The sequence below is a fragment of the Vanellus vanellus genome (genome assembly GCF_965231255.1).
Source record: "Vanellus vanellus genome assembly, chromosome: 1".
NCBI lineage: Eukaryota > Metazoa > Chordata > Aves > Charadriiformes > Charadriidae > Vanellus > Vanellus vanellus.
In genome coordinates this window covers 132541902-132561589 of record NC_138905.1, presented here as the reverse complement: position 1 = coordinate 132561589, position 19688 = coordinate 132541902, and the positions used below count along the sequence as shown (strand labels likewise).

General features: G+C 54.3%; 2 protein-coding genes across 3 annotated transcripts in view; one reads left to right on the top strand and one right to left on the bottom strand.

The window, feature by feature from the left end:
• Positions 1 to 6456, top strand: part of POLA1 (DNA polymerase alpha 1, catalytic subunit) — a gene marked incomplete at its 5' end in the record, with an annotated part of 206111 nt that extends 199655 nt beyond the window's left edge. The window contains one exon of the mRNA XM_082488513.1: positions 5152 to 6456. Within this exon, the coding sequence (XP_082344639.1) occupies positions 5152 to 5324 (173 nt within the window). The 3' untranslated portion in view covers positions 5325 to 6456. The remainder of the gene's footprint in view (positions 1 to 5151) is intronic.
• Positions 6457 to 11185: 4729 nt separating this feature from the next.
• On the bottom strand, positions 11186 to 18972 carry ARX (aristaless related homeobox). 2 transcript variants are annotated; one of them, XM_082487176.1, is made up of 6 exons: positions 18679 to 18972; positions 16794 to 17511; positions 15440 to 15485; positions 13366 to 13435; positions 13101 to 13281; positions 11186 to 11771 (listed from the first exon to the last, which is right to left on the bottom strand). In XM_082487176.1, exons 1-6 carry the CDS (start codon positions 18869 to 18871, stop codon positions 11531 to 11533), a joined length of 1449 nt encoding a protein of 482 aa, XP_082343302.1. In that variant the 5' UTR covers positions 18872 to 18972; the 3' UTR covers positions 11186 to 11530. The 2 variants fall into 2 exon arrangements, with proteins under 2 accessions (XP_082343302.1, XP_082343301.1); XM_082487175.1 differs by having other exon boundaries at positions 13101 to 13435.
• Between the last annotated feature and the right edge of the window lie 716 nt (positions 18973 to 19688).

Here is a 19688-nt window from a genome sequence, read left to right as displayed (position 1 = left end):
CCCTTGTTGTCAGCGACCTCTGTTATTTTCTAGTAGCCCTACAAAAGGCTTAGAAGTTGGTATGAGTTGGGAGGTTTATTTTCTTCAGCAAAACCCAAGATTCATTTAAGACTTAGGCTAGTAAATCTCCCTCTTTAGGCCGGTGAACTGGCATCGCTGATAGATATTTGAGGAGAGCACTGTCAAGACAGAATAATTTAATTGCTCTATAGCCTAATTTGATTGTATTTAATTAGAAATTTAAAAGCAAGTATGGTAGAGACTTACACGTCTGTTCATTAAATTACTGTTGACTTTTTTCATTGACATTCCGTAAATGGCAAAGTTAAGGTTAACAGTATAAATAGGGGTGCTAAGGATTATAAAAGGGGAACCCATGCAATTAAAAAAAATGGCTTACATAACCTGATATCATAATAGACAGAATATTTATTTAACTTGCAGTAAATTGACACACCTCTAGACAGAGACAATTATGACTGACTGTAAAACATCTGACAGAACCAATTATGACTGACTGTTGTTTGCTACCTTTGCACAGAAATAAATGAAACACAGATATTTGGAACAGAGACTGCTGCCTGTGTGTCTAAGCTTGCTGTAATTAAAATACAATAACCAGTAGGCGATGTAAAAAAATCAGTAGCTAATTTAGTATGTTCTTTAACTCTTTAAATAAAAGTGTGAGAGACACGATGCTGTACAGAAATGATACTCTGCAGCTTTTTTTGTGCCTTCCCAGGTAAACCAACATTTTGGCATTATGCTTGTAGACCCCTACGTCGTTTCTCACGTATACATGCACACAAATACGAAGAAATGTGAACGTTTTTACTTCTCACTCTGCAGAGCAGGTTATCAACAGAATAATCAGAGGGACAGAGTTTAATAGTATTGCACAGTTCAGTTGTCCAATCAGTAGAAGAAAAAACAGAAGATTTTTCACCAAGCCATGTCTTAGGGAATCCAAGAACAAAAGTTCTTGATCTTCACTATCAGGTTATTCTGTGTCATTTGGGTAGGAAAGAAGGGAAATTGCAATAAATGGGAAACACGTGACCAGGTAGAGATCACCTCCAAATGTTTCCATTGTTGCTTCCAGCAACAGTATGTGGTAAATGGATTTCACATACCTTTAAAATATTTTTTTTTCCCAATAATAAAAAAAAAACACACCTAGGTAGCTAAAAAAGTACTGGGATGGGGTGCTGAATTTGACAGGGACATCCAGAAGTTCAGGCTGTGTTTTGTGAAGGGAACAAGGGGGCAGTTATGTTGGGGGTGGGAGGGGTAAACTGCATTTTTGGTGACATGATTCTAAAATCTTTTCCGGTCAATGATTTATTAACTTTAGAGAATACAGTACCTGAATTTTAATTATATACAGTCAGAAGCATGTCTTCCTCTTTTTTTTGTTTTTAATTTCTATTAAAATAATTGTATTTTTTCATTTGTAGATTTATTTTAGTAGTATCTTTTGTATGCTCTGCATGTGTATAAATATAGTCTCTTTATGTATATTTGTATGTGCATTCTGCAGCCATGGTCATCTTAAAAGATTGCTTGCCACTGAACTTGGATATTATTAAAACAACGATGGGATGATAATAGGTATAGAACTATTTTGGAACATGACTGACTACTGAAAGGCAATTTCAGTCAGTTTGTATTGCTTAGTTTTCAGAACGCCTTAGGTGCGTTATTGATTAAATTCTCATTTAGGAAGAAAGTAGGAGCTTTTATATGCATCTCTAAGTTGGATGGTATGGTAACTCGAAGGTATTGACTGGCTGTGTGATATACGACGGTCACAGTTGTCTTTTACTCAGAGGAGCACAGAGTGATGCTGGTTGTCATTCTTACTCTGCTGTGTGGCAGCGTAAATAGTCCCCTTTCTAACCAACCTGGTGGGAAAAGTCAATATCCCATCAGCAAAGGAGGTAAACACATCAGGAGCTGTGTCCTCTCTCATCTTCCCCTGCTCTGTATTACTACAGTTCTTTAAATCTCTTCTCCCCAGTCATCAGATGCACTTGTGTCATTCAAATGCATGGTGTGGCTGTGCTGCAGCCACAGCGGCTGCCTGCCTCTCCTCCCGGAGCTCCCGGCTCCCATTCTCTTATAATTGAAACTTAAAATTGGCCTCATTACTTCAACAAGCCCCCTCATATTTCTCCATTTTTTTTGAGGCCACCCTTTCCTGCTTGCCTCTACAAGGGTAATTGCGTCTAAGAAATGTTTGAAGCATACTGTCAGAAAGGTTATCGCATATAATTAAAGTTTAGATTTAAGGGGGGGCTAGGCGCTCTGTTAGCGGGACGGCTGGAGCCTGAATTCAAGCTGTATGCGGGCCTGGATTTTTGTTCCCTACTTTCAGCCCTGGTTTATTGTTTGCCTCGCCGTTCTCATGATTAATGTGCGTTCCTGCTCTGTTCACATGTGCCAGCTGTTTCTGTGCATTGATGCATTTCACCTTGGTCCCCCCTGAGCTCCAGGAAGCTTTAAACTATTTTAGCCTAGTTTTGAGCTGTAAGGATGGTATTTTCCACAGTTCCTTGGTATAAAGCACATGGTTTTTCTAGCGTGTGGGCAGTGGCAAGTGAACCCACTTTGCATGTCATTTATCTTGAAAATGCATTAACTAGTTAGTGCTGAATTTGTGGCAAAGTGGGTTTGGTGGTTTTATGGATCTGGTTATTACAATTTTAAAGGTTTGTTTAATTAAACCCAACGCTTAAATAATTTCAGGATCATTAAATGTGTTTATGCCATAGTGATTTCAGTCTGTTAATGAACAGGTTCCTGTAATCAAAGTTTTTATTGTATTGGTGGTGTATTTTAAGGAAATTTTAATTCTGCTAATAGACATAATGTCATTACTGTCTGGGCAATGGTGAGAATGTGGTACCTTCAACTAGGTATCTTCCTCTGTTTGCTTACTGCCCAAAGTTGGAGATAGGTAGAAATATATATATATATATATAAAATATAGATATATATATATATAAAAATACCCAGAACTGAATATGATAGCACAATACATACCTTCTTCACAAGGATGCATGAAAGGTGCTTACACAAAGGGCTTTTAATCAATGTAGTCAGTTACTCAAACTGGCATCGTTAATTTAAATTTTAATTTAATTTGTAAAGATTTGATAGCGTCATGCAGAGCAATTGAGTTCAGTGGAACTTTGTGAATAACATGGAAAACCTCAGCAGATTGCAATTGCTCAGTAAAACATTACTGTTTGTATTGTATCCAGTAGTTAATCTGCTGAGCTCATCTTAAAACATCTGAGGCTTTGCAAAAATACTCATAAATCCTCAGGGAGGAGGAATTTGCAAGCCCAAAATTGTAATAGCTATTTCTGTTACCATGCCTCCCTTCCCTGCTATCTCCTCGTGTGGCAGTCCTTGACTCGGCTGCTGAGATGAAGGTGCGTCCGATGGGACGTCTTCATCTCAGTCACACCGCAGAAGTGAGTCATCACAGAAGTGAGTCATTTCTTCCCTCGCACAGGTGGACTCTAAAAACCAGTGTGTCCCTCTCCTCCAAACCCTTCTTCTCTCAAATAAACTCAGCTGTTTTAGAGACAGCTGTTTTTTTGACCTTAACTTGTGCCATGTAGTAAAAGCCGCTCAAAAGAGGATGGAGGCTCCTTTGTTACATGTTCGAAGCGTGAGGAGGGCAGTACCAACGCTGCAAAGGTGACAGGAAGAAATGAGACAACAGCTTTTAGGCAAAGCTAATGGGCAACAGAGGTATGGTGTTGGTTGCTCACGAGACACATGCTTACGCTGGGCTGAAGTGGCTTGAAAGCTCGACCTTTAAGTACCTGTGCCATTCTCTTGTAGTTCTGCTTGATCTGGAGTCCCTCCAGCCTAATGGGCAGAGGGGAGGGATCTGCCTGGGAGGGCACCTCGTTTTGCAATATATCCTTTGTGTGTGCTCAGTAATGCAGCCTGTCCAACGCTGCCTGTTCCAAGGTGTAACTGCAGACACAGGCTTTCAGGTAGGAGCTGGTATTTCTAGAGTTGGTTGGAAAGGAGGAACACAGCTGCACCAGATCCGCATCAAGTTGGCATTGATGTGTGTCAGTAGAATATTTTGCTTTTTAAGTCTTTCTCCACAGCCTTTGTAAAGCAAAAGCTGAACAACCACCCAAACAAAATCCCTGCATTTTTTTTGGATGGCATAAAATCTAACAAACAAACAAACAAAAAGAACAGAACAGTTTGGACTTCCCTACTGAAATATGTATAAATTTATGCACATGCACATGAGTTTGCACACACCCAAATGTGCAAGTGAGTAAACGTCTTGCACTCTAGACATTTATTCACAGATACTATTGATCAAGCATTTGGGAATGGCTCTTCATTCACGCGTCAGATGAGCCTGATGTCTCCTGGTTGAGGTAGCAGGCATCTCCTCTCTGTTTTAGGGTAAGATAGCATTGAATTTCCTGTTTGTGCTACTGCCCTTTCTTTTCCATTGCCTCCCTAGTGCTGAGCATTGTGATTCCCATCCTGCACACAAGGTGCATGCAGGAACGCACAAGATGGGTGATGAATCTGTCCCAGGTTGTGCCAGTGCCAGTACTAGCTGCAGCAGGGGTGAGAGAAGCAAAGCACGGTTTCCTTCACTTCTGAAGCCAAGCTTGGGCAGAATCCCTCCCTGCTTCAAACCTCTGGGGATTCTTGAGTAGTCCTTACTAAGTTAAGGCACCTGCTCATTTTAAATGAGACCCTTTCAGAGCCAGACCTGCTATCGCTTATTTTCTCTGCTGTGACTTAGTGAACCCCATTTCGCTCCAGTTGGAAGACATGACCGGGCAAGCGGTGCTTCTTGACAGCTCCTGGCAGGAGCCGCTGTACCCGTGCCGGTGGGGCTAAGGGAGCTTCGGCCCCACCACGCACAGGTGAACACAGCCTCTAGCCGGGCTGGTGCAGTGCTGCGGGCAGGATTGGGGAGGGAGGCAGGGGGTGAGCTTGCCATAAATGTCATCTTTGCTAGCTACAACGTTCACCTCATTCAAAAATACCACGATTCGCACTAGTAGTGAATGCAGAAGTACTGTCTTGTTGTGGTCATTTAATCTTTCTCTGTTGTTTTTTGGTTTTTTTTTTTTCCCTTCGTTCTTTTAGAGTATTTGAAGAAGAAGCCACTCAAGAGGGAAGTCTTTGAGGCCTACAAAAGACTGAAGAGCACTGTAGACAAATGCCTGTCCGCGAGTGGCTACTCAGAAGTGAACCTCGGCAAACTCTTTACCGTCAGTATGGGAAGATCTGTAGGAGAGTCCAATAATGAAAGACAGTGATTGATTAAAAATGGAGGGAGACGAGAGGCTAGTTCCTTGTTTAACAGTAATGATCTCTTAAGCAATACTCTATTCCAGTATGCACAATGAGGTTTTAATAATCTTGTCTCTTTGGAGGAAGAAGAACAGATGATGAAAACGGGATGTATGATTCATGTGGGCATGAAATGTTCGACGTGTTTTTACCTTCCGTTCTTTTCTTCATTGAGAAACCAGGGTTATTAAAATACAGAGTAGTTGATTTTTGCAATCTATTTTGTTGTGTATTTAGACCTATGAGGGGAAAAAAGGGGGTGGGAGAATTGCTGCTTTAATTGGATAATTCCCAGTGAGAGTTGCTGGAATGTAAGTGATCCTAGACTTTGCTCCAGGGTATTTAGTAGAGGTGCTCTCAGGAAGAGAGGTTAGTAGAGGTCTCAGTAGGAGCACTAATGTTTTGCCTTTTCACAGTTTATCTTCTTCCTGATCATAAACATACCAATTAAAAACAATACTAAACCTAAATGCCTTTAAATGTCCTAATACCTTCTGAAAAGAGGTATGGATGCTTTACTTTCAAATTTATTAAAGGTAAAGAACGACTGAAACCTGGAGGTACTGAAAATAGGAACCATCTTTTTATTAAGAATCTTTCCATGCATCTTAAAGCATGTTATTTTGCCATGGTGGAAATCTATTATGTGGATGTAGGGACATGCACATGTACAAAACCCGTTTCATACAGACGCGGGATATAAATGTATTTCATTTCTTTGCATGCAAAGTATTTGAAACTAAGCAATCAGCAGGGAAAAATATGTTTTGGGTGGCACTGTAACCAATAACGGGGGAAGGGAAAAAGGAGAATCATTGTTGCTGTTCTGTAATAATTACTGTATTAGAGGTTTTAAAGGTTTTGTAAACAAATTGTATTTTTCATTTACTTTTATTAAAATGATAAGCAGATATGACAAGACAAGAGCATAAATTTGGGTACATGCTTTTGTATACAGAGTATTGTTGTACTCATGTTCACCGTTAAGTTTGCAATGTGATATATGAATGTATGGTTATAAAAGTTTTCTTTAAATCTTTAACAGTATAAAATGTAAAGTTTTCTTAACATTTGAAGGAAAAAAAATAAAGTTTTCTAGTAAAAAAATAATTTGATTTGATCGTCTGTGGCTGTTGAAAATATTGCATGTGTGGTCGTGTTGCTCCAGACTTTTCCTGGTTTTACAGAAGTGCTTGTGCGTCTGTTTTTAGGATGTCTGGCCATTGACAAAGGGAGGTTAAAGAAAGAGTAAGAGCATCAGCACAAACGTGTTGGGTACCGAAGGGATACGTTTGTCTGTGTTAGAGTATTTTACGACATTCATTTGTCCCTGAGTGGCATCAGAAGATGGTGTGTGTCAGTAAAGTCCGTTTGAATGTGCCCAAATACACAGTTGTCTTCTGAGCAACTTCTGGAGCTAAATCCTGTCATTTTTACTCACATTGAGTCGTAGTAGATGAGAAATTGCTCCTGCTCAGTCCCTGGTTTTGTGTTGGTACTGTCCCACCCCTTGGCAAGCTGTCACTCCTTCCCAACAGTTTTAGTTGGGTTCTTGTAAAAGAGTTAAAGTTATTTGGGGGCTTGTCTTGGGGAGAAGGTGTCGCTGCCGAGGTGACACGTTGTTGATGTTGATATCTCTTTGAAAGATCCTGGCTTGCTGTAATTTCACACAGGTTTTTATATTTTTTTTGTGTTCAACCCAATTAGGATTACGAAGATATTACTGATATTAACCGGGTAGAATGCCTTAGGAAAGTGAAAAGTGTGACCTTCTCCTGCAAACGTTAGGTATACAAATAAAATGGATAGATATGGCATAACCTGACCCTGTAGCACTTGTATGTATCTGTATAATTACATCTGAAGAGCCTGTTAATTTGCAAGTTTAGGGATGTTTAGATTAAATGAGAGTGTTGTGGAATGATTGTGTAAGGGCGCAGCAGCAGACAGTAGTAGCCCTGCGAGGGGCTCTTCCCTCCCGCTTCCCGGCAGACCAGCCCGGCTCTGCCGCCCCGGCGGCGGGGGCCAAAATCCGGGAGCCCCCCCGCAAGCCCAGCTAGCCACAGTCCGGGGGAGGGGGGAATGGGAAACGGGGGCTTTTACCCCCTCCCAATTAAGGCAATTTTTGATTCCTCTCAGCAGAGTTGGTCAGATCAGAGCTGAAGTCTTGGCAAGGAGTAAACTGGATTTTTTTTTTCACCCCCCCCCCCCCCCTCTCTCTCTCTCTCTAATAAGCTCTGGGCACCGTGCCTCCGCCTGGCCCCGGAGAGAGGCTGGGAAACGCAAAATCATCGTTACAGCGTTTAATATTAAGTGGAGCTGGTAAATGCAGCGCTGTAAATAATTTGGGAAAGATTGAAGTTGGGAGGTTCGCCTGTCGAGGCTGAGCTGGCCCGAACCGCTGTCCCTTCCTTCCCCTCATCCCTGTCCCGTCCCCCGTCGTCGTCGTCCCCCCCCCTCTCCCCCCTCAAGGCTGTTAAAAGGAAGGTTTGTGTTTATTTGTATTTATTTGCAGTCGGGGAAGCGGGGTGTTGACGGCCGGAGCCGGTAGCCAGGTTTCGCTGCCGACATATGTGATATGAAAAACAATTGCCGTCCGCGAACGCGTTTGCCGCTGTGCCAAAAGCCCTCTTCCCGCCCTCAAAAGGCGCTTTCCCAACGCCGAGCTGCTTCCCAAGGCGCATCTTCCCTCCCGCATCCTTCCCCGGCTTCCGCGCAGCACCTTAAACGTGCCTTAATTGAATAGTTTCTCCCGCACCCTTCCTTATAGCAGTTTAATAGATTAACTCATCTGTGCCAGCTTCAGATTTCAGATTAAAATTCCTTCATCCCGAAGGCGGCATTATCAGGTTGTTGGAGGCTGTTTTCAAACCTTGGTTTTGAATAGCAGCGGCTCTGCATTAATTTAACCACTAAGCTAATAAGTAGGTTTCGTTTTGTTATGCTAAGCTTTATTGCTTTTCTTTTGATCAGAATGGTGTTGTTGAGCAAAGCAGCAGACAAGGCATTCTTTGATGAGGGAATTAGCGCTCTATTCTTCCTCTATTATTCATAGCACAGTGGAATATGTAAGTACCTGAGGGTGTCAAAGGAGAGCAGGCTCTATTGCAAAGTGTTCGCCTTGTTTCTCTCAATAGCTGACTATGAGATGATAAACCGCTTAATACACCGCACTAATTGGATGAGAGCAAAAAGAGATGGGAATTAAGGCACGGCGAAAGGAGAAAGTGCTACCAGCCCTCATTCACTCTTTCACCGCTTTAACAGCACCAAAGGAGGCACAAGCTTTCTATAAGCAGACTAGGGGTTTTGTGCGGAGATAAAATGAACCTGTTAGTGGATTCAAGTAATACACTAATTATTGCACAGTATAAATACCACTACTGGTTTTATAACACGGAGGTAAACTTCTTTTGAGAAGGTTATAGGATTGCTTGGCAGCAGTATAGATCCTAATAAGGGACCAGAGTAATAACCCCCTGGATTAACAAAATTGCTGCCTGCAGAAGTATGATTCGGGCTTTTACGAAGATTTCAGCGGAATGAATAAAAAATGACTGAATGACATTTCTTAATGCGTAATGGCTTGATAATGATTCCCTTTTCTTTAAGGCAAAAATGTATATTTCAGACTGCACTGTTAATAACGTCCAGGGAACAAGCCTTATTTTTCCCATTTTTTTTTTTCTTTTTGCGCGCGCCTATGGTGGGTTTTAGCACTCAAAAATATGGCCGGGGGCGGGCGTGGGGGGGTGGGGGGTGGGGATGTGAAACGCCGTGGGTGGACGCGGGGAGCTGCGGGGAAGGGTTGCGGCAGGCTCCCACGCGCGATGGCCGCTCCGGGCGGCGCTTCCCGGCCGGCGGCTCCCGGAGCCGAGACGGCCTCGTGGGGTTGCCCGGGGGGACGGGACGGGACGGGACCCCTCGGTGCGCTTAGGTGGCCGGGGAGGGAGGGGACCGTCTCGTCCCCGGGCTGCCGTTGTGGAGCGTTGTCGCGATTAGCCCAAATCACCCGAGAAAAATCCCCCCAACAACCCATGAAGGCGCTCGGGCGGCCCGGCTCGGCCCCACGCCCACTGCCCTCGGGGGTACCGGGGCTCGGCCGGGGTGTACCGGGGCCCGTCGGGGCCGGGGAAGGGGCGCGGGGAGCGGAGTTTGCCGCTGCTCTCCGCGGGGACGGGGCGGCGCAGGCAGCGGCTCCTGTCCCTGCGCGGGGGGGTGTCCCCTGCTCCGTGGAAGAGGCGCACGAGAGAGCTGCGACCCCCAAAAATAAAATTTAAAAAAAAAAAAAAAAAAAAAAGAAAACCGTGGGGAAAAAAAGGAAAAGGGGAAAAAAAGGACAGTTCATCCCCGGGAGAACGGGGCGGGGAGGAAGAGACACGGAACAGGCGCTGAGAAACTTTCCTGCCCCCCGGGAGGAGGGGGGGGGGGAGGGGGCAGCTAAGCGCTCCCCCAAATCTTTGCGTTTTTTCCCCCCGTCCCTGGCTTTCGGCAGTGGCGGACCCGGGGGCTGCCCCATGCCCGCCCGGGGGCTGCGTGGGACGGCTACCCACGGTGCGTGGTCGCTGGCAACGAGAGGCGACCCCGGGCACCCTCCTCGGGGCGGAGGGGGGGGGACCCGCGACACGGTGCCCACGGCAGAGCGGGGACAGGCACAGCCGTGGGTGCTCCCCCCGACCCCCCGCGATCTGCAAATCCCCTTGCATACGGGGCCGCCGGCACCTCGCCCCCCTGCCCCTCAACCCCAGGCTCTGACAATCGCTCCCAGCCAAGCCACCCGCGGCCCCCCACGACCCGTGGAAAGCGGGGGGTGTCCCGGTGGCGGGGGGGTTGGCGGTGCGCAGCCCCCGGTCGCCCCTGGTTCCAGCCGCCCGCAGCGCGGCCCCGAAGCCCCCGCAAGGACCGGGCTTTTTCTTTTGTTCCTTTTTTTCTTTTCTTTTTTTTCTTTTCTTTTTTTTTTTTTTTGTTAAACATATATTTTTGTTTATTTTCTGAACGCGGCACTTCTCCACCGGATAGCAAGGAAAAGTGTTAACAATAACGACATTACACGAAAAAAGTACTGTACCATCGCCTCTTGAGGGTTTCAGAAACCTCTACAGTTAATAAGTTAAATAAAGGGTTTGTACATAAATATTTGTCTAGGAACCCTATTATATCTACAACACAGTAAGAATCTACAGAATGACAAACTTTTACAACACTACACTGAGTGCAATTGTTTTATAACATTTCAAATATACAAAGCTCTGTTCTTTTTTATAACAATGGTATGTACAGAATCAATAATCACAGTTTAGTGACTTAAACAGTCCATATTCTAGCAGTGTAATTTCCCTTTGGTTTGATATAAAAACCTTGGTTGGTGTAGTGATAAAGAATATAACAAGAAAAAGATATACCCTTTCCCTTAAGTGCACTGGTTATCTTACAGCATTAAATTTACTTTCAGTCTGCACTGGCAGCATCCTTGGTTAGCGTACGCAGCTCGCTGCATCAACGTGTCAAATAGTTCTCCAGTGCTCCTAACGGACCAACTTAACATCCCAGGATGTTATTTCAAGAAGATGTGGGTAGCTTTCCCCCCTCCCTTTGCTTCCCTTTCTTTTTTATTTTTTTATTTCTTAATTACAATTCTATTTGTTTCCTTTTTTTTTCTTGCCAGATAAACAGAAGGAAAAATATTTAGTGTACGTAACGCTAATATATAATAACTTTATTAGGGCTTTTTTTTTTTTCTCTTTTTTCCCCCCTGTACTGCCCAAAGAGGAAATGAAAACGTCGTACATTTCAGAAATGTACCAGCCAAGGAGTTACTTATTCAGGAGCTTGCAAGTGTGGGTTCACTCGTGTGAGGGCTGCCGCGAAAGGCGCTCGCTGTCTCCAAGTTCCTAACTCGAGAACCTACTCCAGTCTCAGCTGCTGGTCCTCTTTTTCTTTTTTTTTCTTTTTTTTTTTTTTTTAATTATTATTATTATTATTATTATTTTCCCCCCGTTTGGTCTTGATTCGTGCTGTCTGAGGTGACCTTTATTTATCCGTTTATCCACTTCTCTTTTCTCCCTCTCTCTTCTCTCTCCCCCCCCCACGCCCTCCCTCCCCTTTAAAAAAAAAAAAAACAAACCCAAACCAAACCAAAGCACCACCCCACCCCGACCCCGGCGGCCGGGCCTTAGCACACCTCTTTCCCCGTGCTGTTCCCGGGGAGGATGTTGAGCTGGGTGAGCTGGGCGGCGTGTTCCTTGGCCTTCAGCCGCAGGGCGGCGATGCTGGAGGCCCGCCGGTCGGCGGCGGCGCTGGCCGGCTCCCCCAGCCCCGCCGAGCCCACCGCCCCCTCGGCGGCCGGCGCCGGTTGCCGCAGCAGGGCTGCGGCGCTGGAGGCGCTGCCCAGGGGGGACATGGTGGAAAAGAGCCTGCAAGGGAAGCAGAGACGGCCGTCACCGCCGCGCCGGGGCACGCCGCCACCGCCCGGACACCGCTCGCTCCCCTTCCCCGCCAGGCGGGGACGCGGGGGGACAAAGACACGCTGGGAAAAAACCAAACCAAACCAAACCAAAACCCCCAAACCAACCGCCCCGACGCTGGAGGGCAAAATGATTTTAGGAGAAAAAAAGGAAAAAGAAAAAAAAAAAAAGGGGGGGGGGGGGGGGGGGGGAACCGCCGAGGCTGCGTCTCTGTCGGCTGTCGGGGCGGCGGGCGCCGGGGGTGCAGCCGGCAGGGAGCGGGGGCCGGAGGGGGTGGGCGGTTCTCCGCAGCTGGCACTAAAAAAATAAGGCAATCCCCCCCGCGGTCCTCCCATCCGTTAACCGGACCTCTTCCCCCGCCGCCTGCCCCGCCGCGGCCGGCGGACCCTGCGCGCCGCTCCGCGCCCCGACGGGGCGGCCCTGGCCCCGCAGGCAGCCGCCGACGCCGCCCGGGGGTTCCCCCACTTCGGCCGCGGACGCTCAGCGTGGGAGCGCACAAGGCCGGAGCGCGGCGCCCGCGGAAGCTCGCCCGGACAGGAGCCTCTCGCAGCTGCTCAAACCCACTCCCGCCCACGGCTAAAAATCTGCCCGTGGCGGACCCCACGGGGCGCGACCGGCGCCCGGGATGTCACGACTGCAGCTCCTCCCGAACCGCCGGGTATCAGCAACACCCTCTATCCCGGGCAAAGCAGAAGCCACGTGTACACGCAGGGCAACCCACGCCTGTTTTGTTCCTGCGTGGGGGGCACCGATTTCCTCGGGCCTGTCCCGCGGGGACCCCTCTCCCCCCTTGCCCCCTACGACGGGGCTGCGCAGCCCCGCGGGGACGCCCAGGCTCCCCGCAAACGCCACCGCCGCCGCCGCCGCCCACGGCCGCGGTGCCGCGGACCGGCCGTCCCCACGGGGGACCCGCCGGACACGCGGCGGTGTGTGTGTGTGGGGGGGTGTGTGTGTGGTGGATGTTTATGGAGGGGTGGGCGTGAGAGCCCCTTCGACCAATGCGAGGCCGGGTCGGAAGCACGTGACCCGCGCGGCGCCCAATAGGGCACCGGCCGCCAGCGCTCCCAGTTCGAACGGCGGGGCGGCCCGCGCGAGACGGGTCCCGCGTGGGGCCAATGCCACGCGGCCCCTCCGCGGGCGACCGTGGCGTCCCCGAGGCGGCGACCGCTTCCCCGTCGGCGGCTGTAGCGCCCCCCCCACACCCCCCTTTCCTCCCCCTTCCCCCTCCGCCCCGAGGGTCCCCCGCGAGGCGCCGGGTCACGCGTGGGCGGGCGGTACCTGCCGAAGGCGGGGCTGATGAAGGCGGGGTGGCGGAACACGGCGGCGCCCAGGAAGGTGCCGAGGCCGAGGGGGGTCCCGCCGGGGGGCAGCGCCGCGGAGCCGGGGGGCGGCGGCGGCAGGCTGGGGAAGGCGGCGGCCGCGGCGGCGGCGGCGGCGGCGGTCCAGGCGGAGTCTAGAGCTGGGTGGTGAGGAGGGAAAGGACTAGCATCAAGGTATGGACTGAGGGGGTGAGTTGCTGACAGGGGACCAGGGAAAGGCAAACCTGGGGGGTGTGTCTGAGCCCCAGCCTTTTCCCTCTTCCGCCACTTAGCCCTACGGTTCTGGAACCATACCTGAAAGCCAAAAGAAAAACCGGTTTTAATAACGCCGGCCCTCCCCCCCCCCGCCCGCGTCCTCGGCGGGGCGAGCCCCGCGGGAACCACGCACCGCCCCGGCGGCGCCCGCTCCTCCGCCGCACCCCGACGGCGGGCCGGTCCGCGGGGGTCACGCGTGGCAGCGCCGCGCTGCAGCGCCGGCAGGTGCCGACCCTCTCCGAGGGCCCGCGGGCGGCTTTCGGTGGGGTCCCCCCCGGCCCTGCCTCGGGCCCCCGTCGGCTCCCGGGTGACCCCGGCATTTTAAGGCTCCCCCCTCTCCCCCCCGCGGTGTACCGGCAGGTCGGGGCTGCGGGCAGCTGCCGGCACGGAGGGCGCTTTGGCAGCAGCTCTCTCGCTGCGCTGGAACAGCGGGAAAAACGATTTCTCGGTGGGACTAAGCGGGTTTTTATTCCGCACGCACACCCGACACGGGGAGCTGCGCGGCTTTTTTTCTTTCTTTCTTTATTTTATTTTCTGAAGGGCATATTTACAAATAATATCGTTTGGGGATCATGGCCTCTAGCCCCTTCCCCCTTCAGATTTAGAGCGAAGAAAAAAAAAATCGTGATTTCACTAATGTCTGAAACGAAGAAATAATTTGCGAGGCAACGGAAGCAGCAAATATACGTTTCCAGGCTGCCCTTTTGGGATCTATTTTACGAAAGTTATTTAGGACGCCGTGGCATCGCCGCCCCTCGCCTCTTTTCCCCTCCCCCGAAGCCAAAATCGTGAACTAACACGGGCTTAAAACAGGAGAGAGGCAGAAGGAAAAATAAAAATCCGCATTTCGAAGGAAAGGAAAATATTCGCTTAATAACCAAGTGCGAGGCATCACACGCATCTACGGAGAAAGAGTTTGAGGGGGACACACAGTCGTCAGTTTTTCGGGCTGGCGTGGGCTGAGTTTGCCCTGTCAGGGTCGGCTTTGTAAGCTCAGCGTGAGACCCCTTCTCTCCGGGAAGCGAGAACAGCAGCAGCGCTGCGGGTCTCTCCATACAGCGGTACGGCGAGAACTGATCTCCACGCGCGCCCAGCTGGGTACCCACGCAGGAAGAGGCATCGCGTTTGCGGGGAAGCCAAGCGCCTGGCACGAAGGGAGCGTCTCTCCCAGCTAAAACTCAATTAGCAAGCTGTCCTCGCTGCAATTCCCCCTTATTGAATTAATAAGTCTGAGTACACCCAAAGGTAAACGAAGGGACTCTCATAATTCATATTCCCTTAATTACATCTTCTCCCGTGAATAGAGGAGAGAGAAAGGGGGTGTCTTTCTTTTTTAAAAGTTATTTAACTTTCCCACGACTCGTTCCCCTGAGCTGAAAATACTGATTTGCTGTCACATCTCTGTTTGACAATGGAGAAATGTGTCAACAGAAAGGAGGGGACAAATCTCATCATTAGCCCCTCTAATGCAAGAAGCTGTTGTGTATTAAATGAGCCATATGGAATTTATTATGCTTTATCAGCGCCCGATTTTAACTGTAAAGTGATTTGCTCAGCTTCAAACCCAGAGACATCTGTTTTCTGTTGGCAATCAGGGCATCCCAATGTTTATCGTCTCTTTGGTTATGAGACCCGGGTTGGGAAATGCACTCTGGTATGGGGCGGCAAACACCTTTAATAGCATTGCACTCACTCACTATTAGATCAATGCAGGCTTATTGCTATCAAAAATGGGAAATCAAATAGCATTAGCCAGCTCCTTGTGCAGGCGGAGAGGAAATCAAACAACATTTCGCCTTCAAATGGCCCTGTTTGTTCTAGCACTAAGTGGGCTTTTATGAAGCCCGATTGGAGATTTGATGGCAGCCAAATACCCGGCTTGCGGCCGAGCGGGTCTCGCTAACAACCCAAGCCCCGTGGGGCTTTTAATCACACGGGGTTTCGCCAGCCGATGGCTCGGCCCTGCCGGGGCCGGGGATACCCCCCCCCCCCCCCCTCACCCCGGGCGCCGCCGGGGGACGCCCCGCTCCCGCCGCCACTCACCTGCACTCGGGCTTCGGTCAGATCGAGCCTCATGGCCAGCTCCTCCCTGGGGGAGACACACACGCCGCCGTCAGCCCGGGGCACCGGCCGCCCCCGCGAGCCGCCCCCGGGCCCGCGCCTCTGCGCGCCCCCGCCGCCAAACGGGCCCGAAATCCCGGTGCCCGTGGGGGAGAGCGGCGCGGGCGGACACCGCTTGCCGCCGCCCTTAGCCCGGCTCCGGGACGCCGAGCCGGCCGTCCGTCGGGACTCCCGAGTTTTAGTTTTGGCACCCCCCCCCCCCCCCCCTCCGCCGCTCCCCAAATTCAGGCCGGTCCCCGCCGCAACGGCGCAGGGCGGGGGGGGAGTAGGGGGGCGGCAGCGGTTTCCACTGCCACACGCTGCGGTTTCCATTGCCACAATTAAAGCAAATCGGAAACTATTAAGGCGTTAGAAAACCGCTCATCCGCTCTGTACGCAAAAAGAGGAGCGTTCCCAGCTTAACCGGGGTCCCGCTGCAGCCGGCCATGGGAAGCCCCGGAGGAAAAGCCAGAACCGTAAAAATCACCGACCAAAAAAAAAAAAAGCGCGAAATGTTCATATACCGCCACCATCACCACCCTCCGGGCAGCCGCTCCCGCGGCCGGGCCCGGCGGTGCCCCGAGGTGAGACCCGGGGCGAGGTGGGGGAAAAACCGCCCCCCGCGGACACCTTCCCTCCCCACCCCCCCCCCGGAAAACGAACAAGAAATCGTGTGCGTGTGTGTCTCCTTCATCGAGAAGTGCGGACTTTGGGGTCTACCTTCCCCCCTTCCCCTTTAGCCCAGAGGAGGGATGATTTTCAGGCACCGTGGGAGCGGGACGGCGGTTCTGCCTCTCTCCCCGCGGAGCAGCCGCCCGACAGATCCGCCCCGGGGGGGCTCCCGTTTTCAACGGAAAAATAGCCCCGAAAGTGCGGGCTGAGCCAGGCCGGGCCCCACCGGGCCCCTCGGGGGCAGCTCCAGGCAGCGAGGGGCCACGACGTGCCGGGCCGGTATTTTTAGGCAGCGGCGCTTTGATCTCTGCCCCTGCCGGGGCTTCCCCGGGCCGGGCCGGGGTCCAGCCCCACAGGGAGTGCGTAACCGATACCGGCAGCGGCCGCGGCAAGGGGGGAGGAGAGGAGAGGGTAAAAATAGCCCCCGATCGGCGGCCTTCAGGCGAGCCTGCCCGGCGCTGCCTGCCCCATGTCACCCCGAAGCCCGGACCTGCTCCCCGTCCCCTGCCAGCCCGGGGCTGGAGTCACACGGTTTTGGAGGCGGGGGTGCAGCACAATGCAGCCCCGTCCCGTCCCACCCGGGGCTCGCCCGCTCCGCGCTCGGCCGGTGCCCCGGCGCCGGTACCTGGTGAAGACGTCGGGGTAGTGGGTTTTCTGGAAGGCCCTCTCCAGCTCCTCCAGCTGGTAGCTGGTGAAGGTGGTGCGGTAGCGGCGCTGCTTCCTCTTGAGCAGCCCCTCCTCGGAGTCGCTGCCGGCCGAGAGGCAGACGCTCTCCTCGCCGTCCTTGCCCTCGCCGTCCTCGGGGTGCAACAGCAGCTCCTCCTTGGGGGACAGATCCCCGCCCTCCGCCCCGGGGGCCGCGGCAGCGCCCCGGCGGGCCTCCTTCAGCAGCCCCCCGCCGTCCTCGCCCAGCAGCTCCTCCTCCTCGTCGTCCTCCAGCTCCTCTTCCTCCTCGTCCTCCTCCTCCAGCATCTCTTCGTCCTCCTCCTCTTCCTCCTCCTCGGCGGCCGGGGCAGCGGGGCCCGGCCGCTCCTCGACGTGCGCGGCGGGGCTGCCCAGCTCGTCCCGGGCGGGCGGCTGCGCCGCGAAGGGCGCGTTTTCGCGGTAGCTTTTGCTGCGGCTGATGCTGACCTGGGGGGCCTGGCTGATCTTCAGCGTGTCCCACGGGGCGGCGGCGGGCACGGGGCCGGCGCCCCCCTCCGGCCGCCCCTCCGGACGGTCTCCCCGCGGCCCCGCCGCCCCCGGCGGCAGCAGCCGGCCCCCGCCCGGCCCGTAGAGCCGGCGCAGTTTGGGGGGCAGATGTAGCTCGGCGGGCTCGAAGGGGGGGCTGCCCTTGGGGGACCCTGTGCCGGGAGGTGGTGGCAGGGATAGGGAGGCGGCCGCAGCGGTCGGGCAGGCGTGGGGGGAGAGGAGTGCGGAGGGAAGAGAGAAGCGGGGGGAGGAAGAGAGAAAGAGAGACACGGTCAGTGGGATCAGCGCGAAGAGCCCAGGGCAAGACCCCAACCCTGCACCGTTTTCCACCCCGCACCGAGATGAGACACCCACCCCCCCAACCCCGTACCCTCATACCGGCCCCTGCCCGCCCCGCTGCTCCCGGCCTGGGAAGAAATTCCTCCCGGCCGCAGAGGCCGGCCCAGAGTCCCGCTCAGCAGCGGGACGGGTTCCGGGGGACTCGGGCAACCCCGGGCCCGCGCCGGCACCTCCATGGCAGCAGCCACCGCCGGGCCCCGTCCCGCACGGCCGGGCAGCGCCAACTCCCCTGCCCCTGCCCGGGGGCTCCTCCACCTTGTTTTAGATTTTTTTTTTTGGGAGGGGGGGGTCCCCCATCCTATGGTCTCCCCTTGCCCCCCAAGTTTCCTTTTGGTTTTGCAGGAAAGAAACCCGCTGGGCTGTAAACGCCGGGGAAACGGGGAAAAGCCCAGAGGGAGGCCGTCCGTGGGAGTCGCCCCGCCAGGCTTCCCGCGGCCCCGGAGAGGCTGCTCCCAACTTCGGGCCGGGGGCGGCGGCTGCCGGCGCCCCGTTATTCCCGCCCTGCCCGCTGCCAGGCGCGGCCCCCGGCTCGCTTCGCCGGCATCCGTTAAAGGTTTAAGGGCGAACGGGCGAGCCTTTCCCTGCACGGCTCACGGCCGGCCCCGATTTATTTGAGCGTAAAACAATTGTGCGTATATCGAAAGCAAGAGCAGCCGAAAGCGGCGGTACCCGACCTGCACGGAATTAACCCGGCGAAATTTCGGGCACGGCTCTGGCCGCGCTCCCTGGCAGAGCGGCGGCCGCCAGCGAGCGGGGTAACGGGATAACGGCGACGGCGAGGCGGCGCCCGGCCGGGCGGGCGGGAGGGCAGCGGGGCCGGGGCCGATCCGCGGGCTGCGCGGGGAGACGGAGAAGAGGGGGTGGGTGGGCGTCGGGGGGAGGGGGGTGTGTGTGTTTGGGGAGCAGCCGCCGGCCCGGCCCTGCCCGACGCCGGGGAAAAGGGAGCGGGGCGAGCGGGACGGGGCGGCGGCGGGGCTTACCTTGCGCGGCCTTGTCGGTGTCGGGGCGAGCGGCGATGGCGGGCAGGCTGGGCGCGGCGCCGAGCAGCCGCACCTTGCAGGGGCTGCGCCGGCCCAGGATGCTGTCGATGCAGTAGGAGGACAGCAAAGTTGGCGATTTACTTTTGCACTCGGGGCGCTCGGCGCAGCTCTCCTCCGGGTAAGGGCCGCTCATGGCGGCGGCGGCTGCGGCGGGGCCGTGCCGTGGAGGCCGGGGCGGGCTGCGGCGGCGGCGGCGCGGAGGCCCCCGCGGCGCTGCCCTGTGCCGCCGGGACGCCCGTCACGGGGGGAGTGAGCGGCGGCCGCGGCGCTCTTGAGTCCCCTCGACTCCACGTGCGGGCAGCCGCCCCCTGATTGGCTCTCGCCGGAGGCCGGGCGGCCGCCGACAGACGGCGCCAGGCAAACCCCGGCTCGGACCGCCCCGGATCGGCGCCCGCCCCGAGCCGCCGCGGCTGCCCCCACCCCGCCCCGCCCCGCCCTGCCACGCCCCCGCGCCGTGGGGGCGGCAGGCGGCGGGGAGCCGCTTGGGGGGGAGTCGTCGGGGGCTGACGGGATGAGCGCCGCACACCTCGCCCCCGCCCCGACGGCGGCCCCGCTCCCCGCCCGGCCCGGCCCTAACCCCGGGCGATGCCCGGCAGGGCCCCGCCGGGGGGTAATCCACGCCGGGTTTTCCCCCCCCTCGGCAGCCCTGCCCACCCGGCGCAGCGCTGCGCGGCGCAGAGTGGAGCGCGCGCGCCCGCCGCTCTCGCCGTCGGCGTTTGAAAATAGCGGGTCTTGCGCTCGGGGTTGTGCCGTAACAAACACCGGGACAACCGCGCCGGCGGCCGGGCCGCGGCGGGAGCCGGGGGGGCGCGTCCCCGGGGCAGGGCAGGGCGCGCAGCCCGGCGCGGTGGGGCCCCCACCCTGCCCCGGCCGCCTCCGCCGTGACCCGCGGGCGCATCTTCCCCTCCGCGGGGCCTCTTCAGCTCCGCTTCGGGGCCGGAAATCCCCTG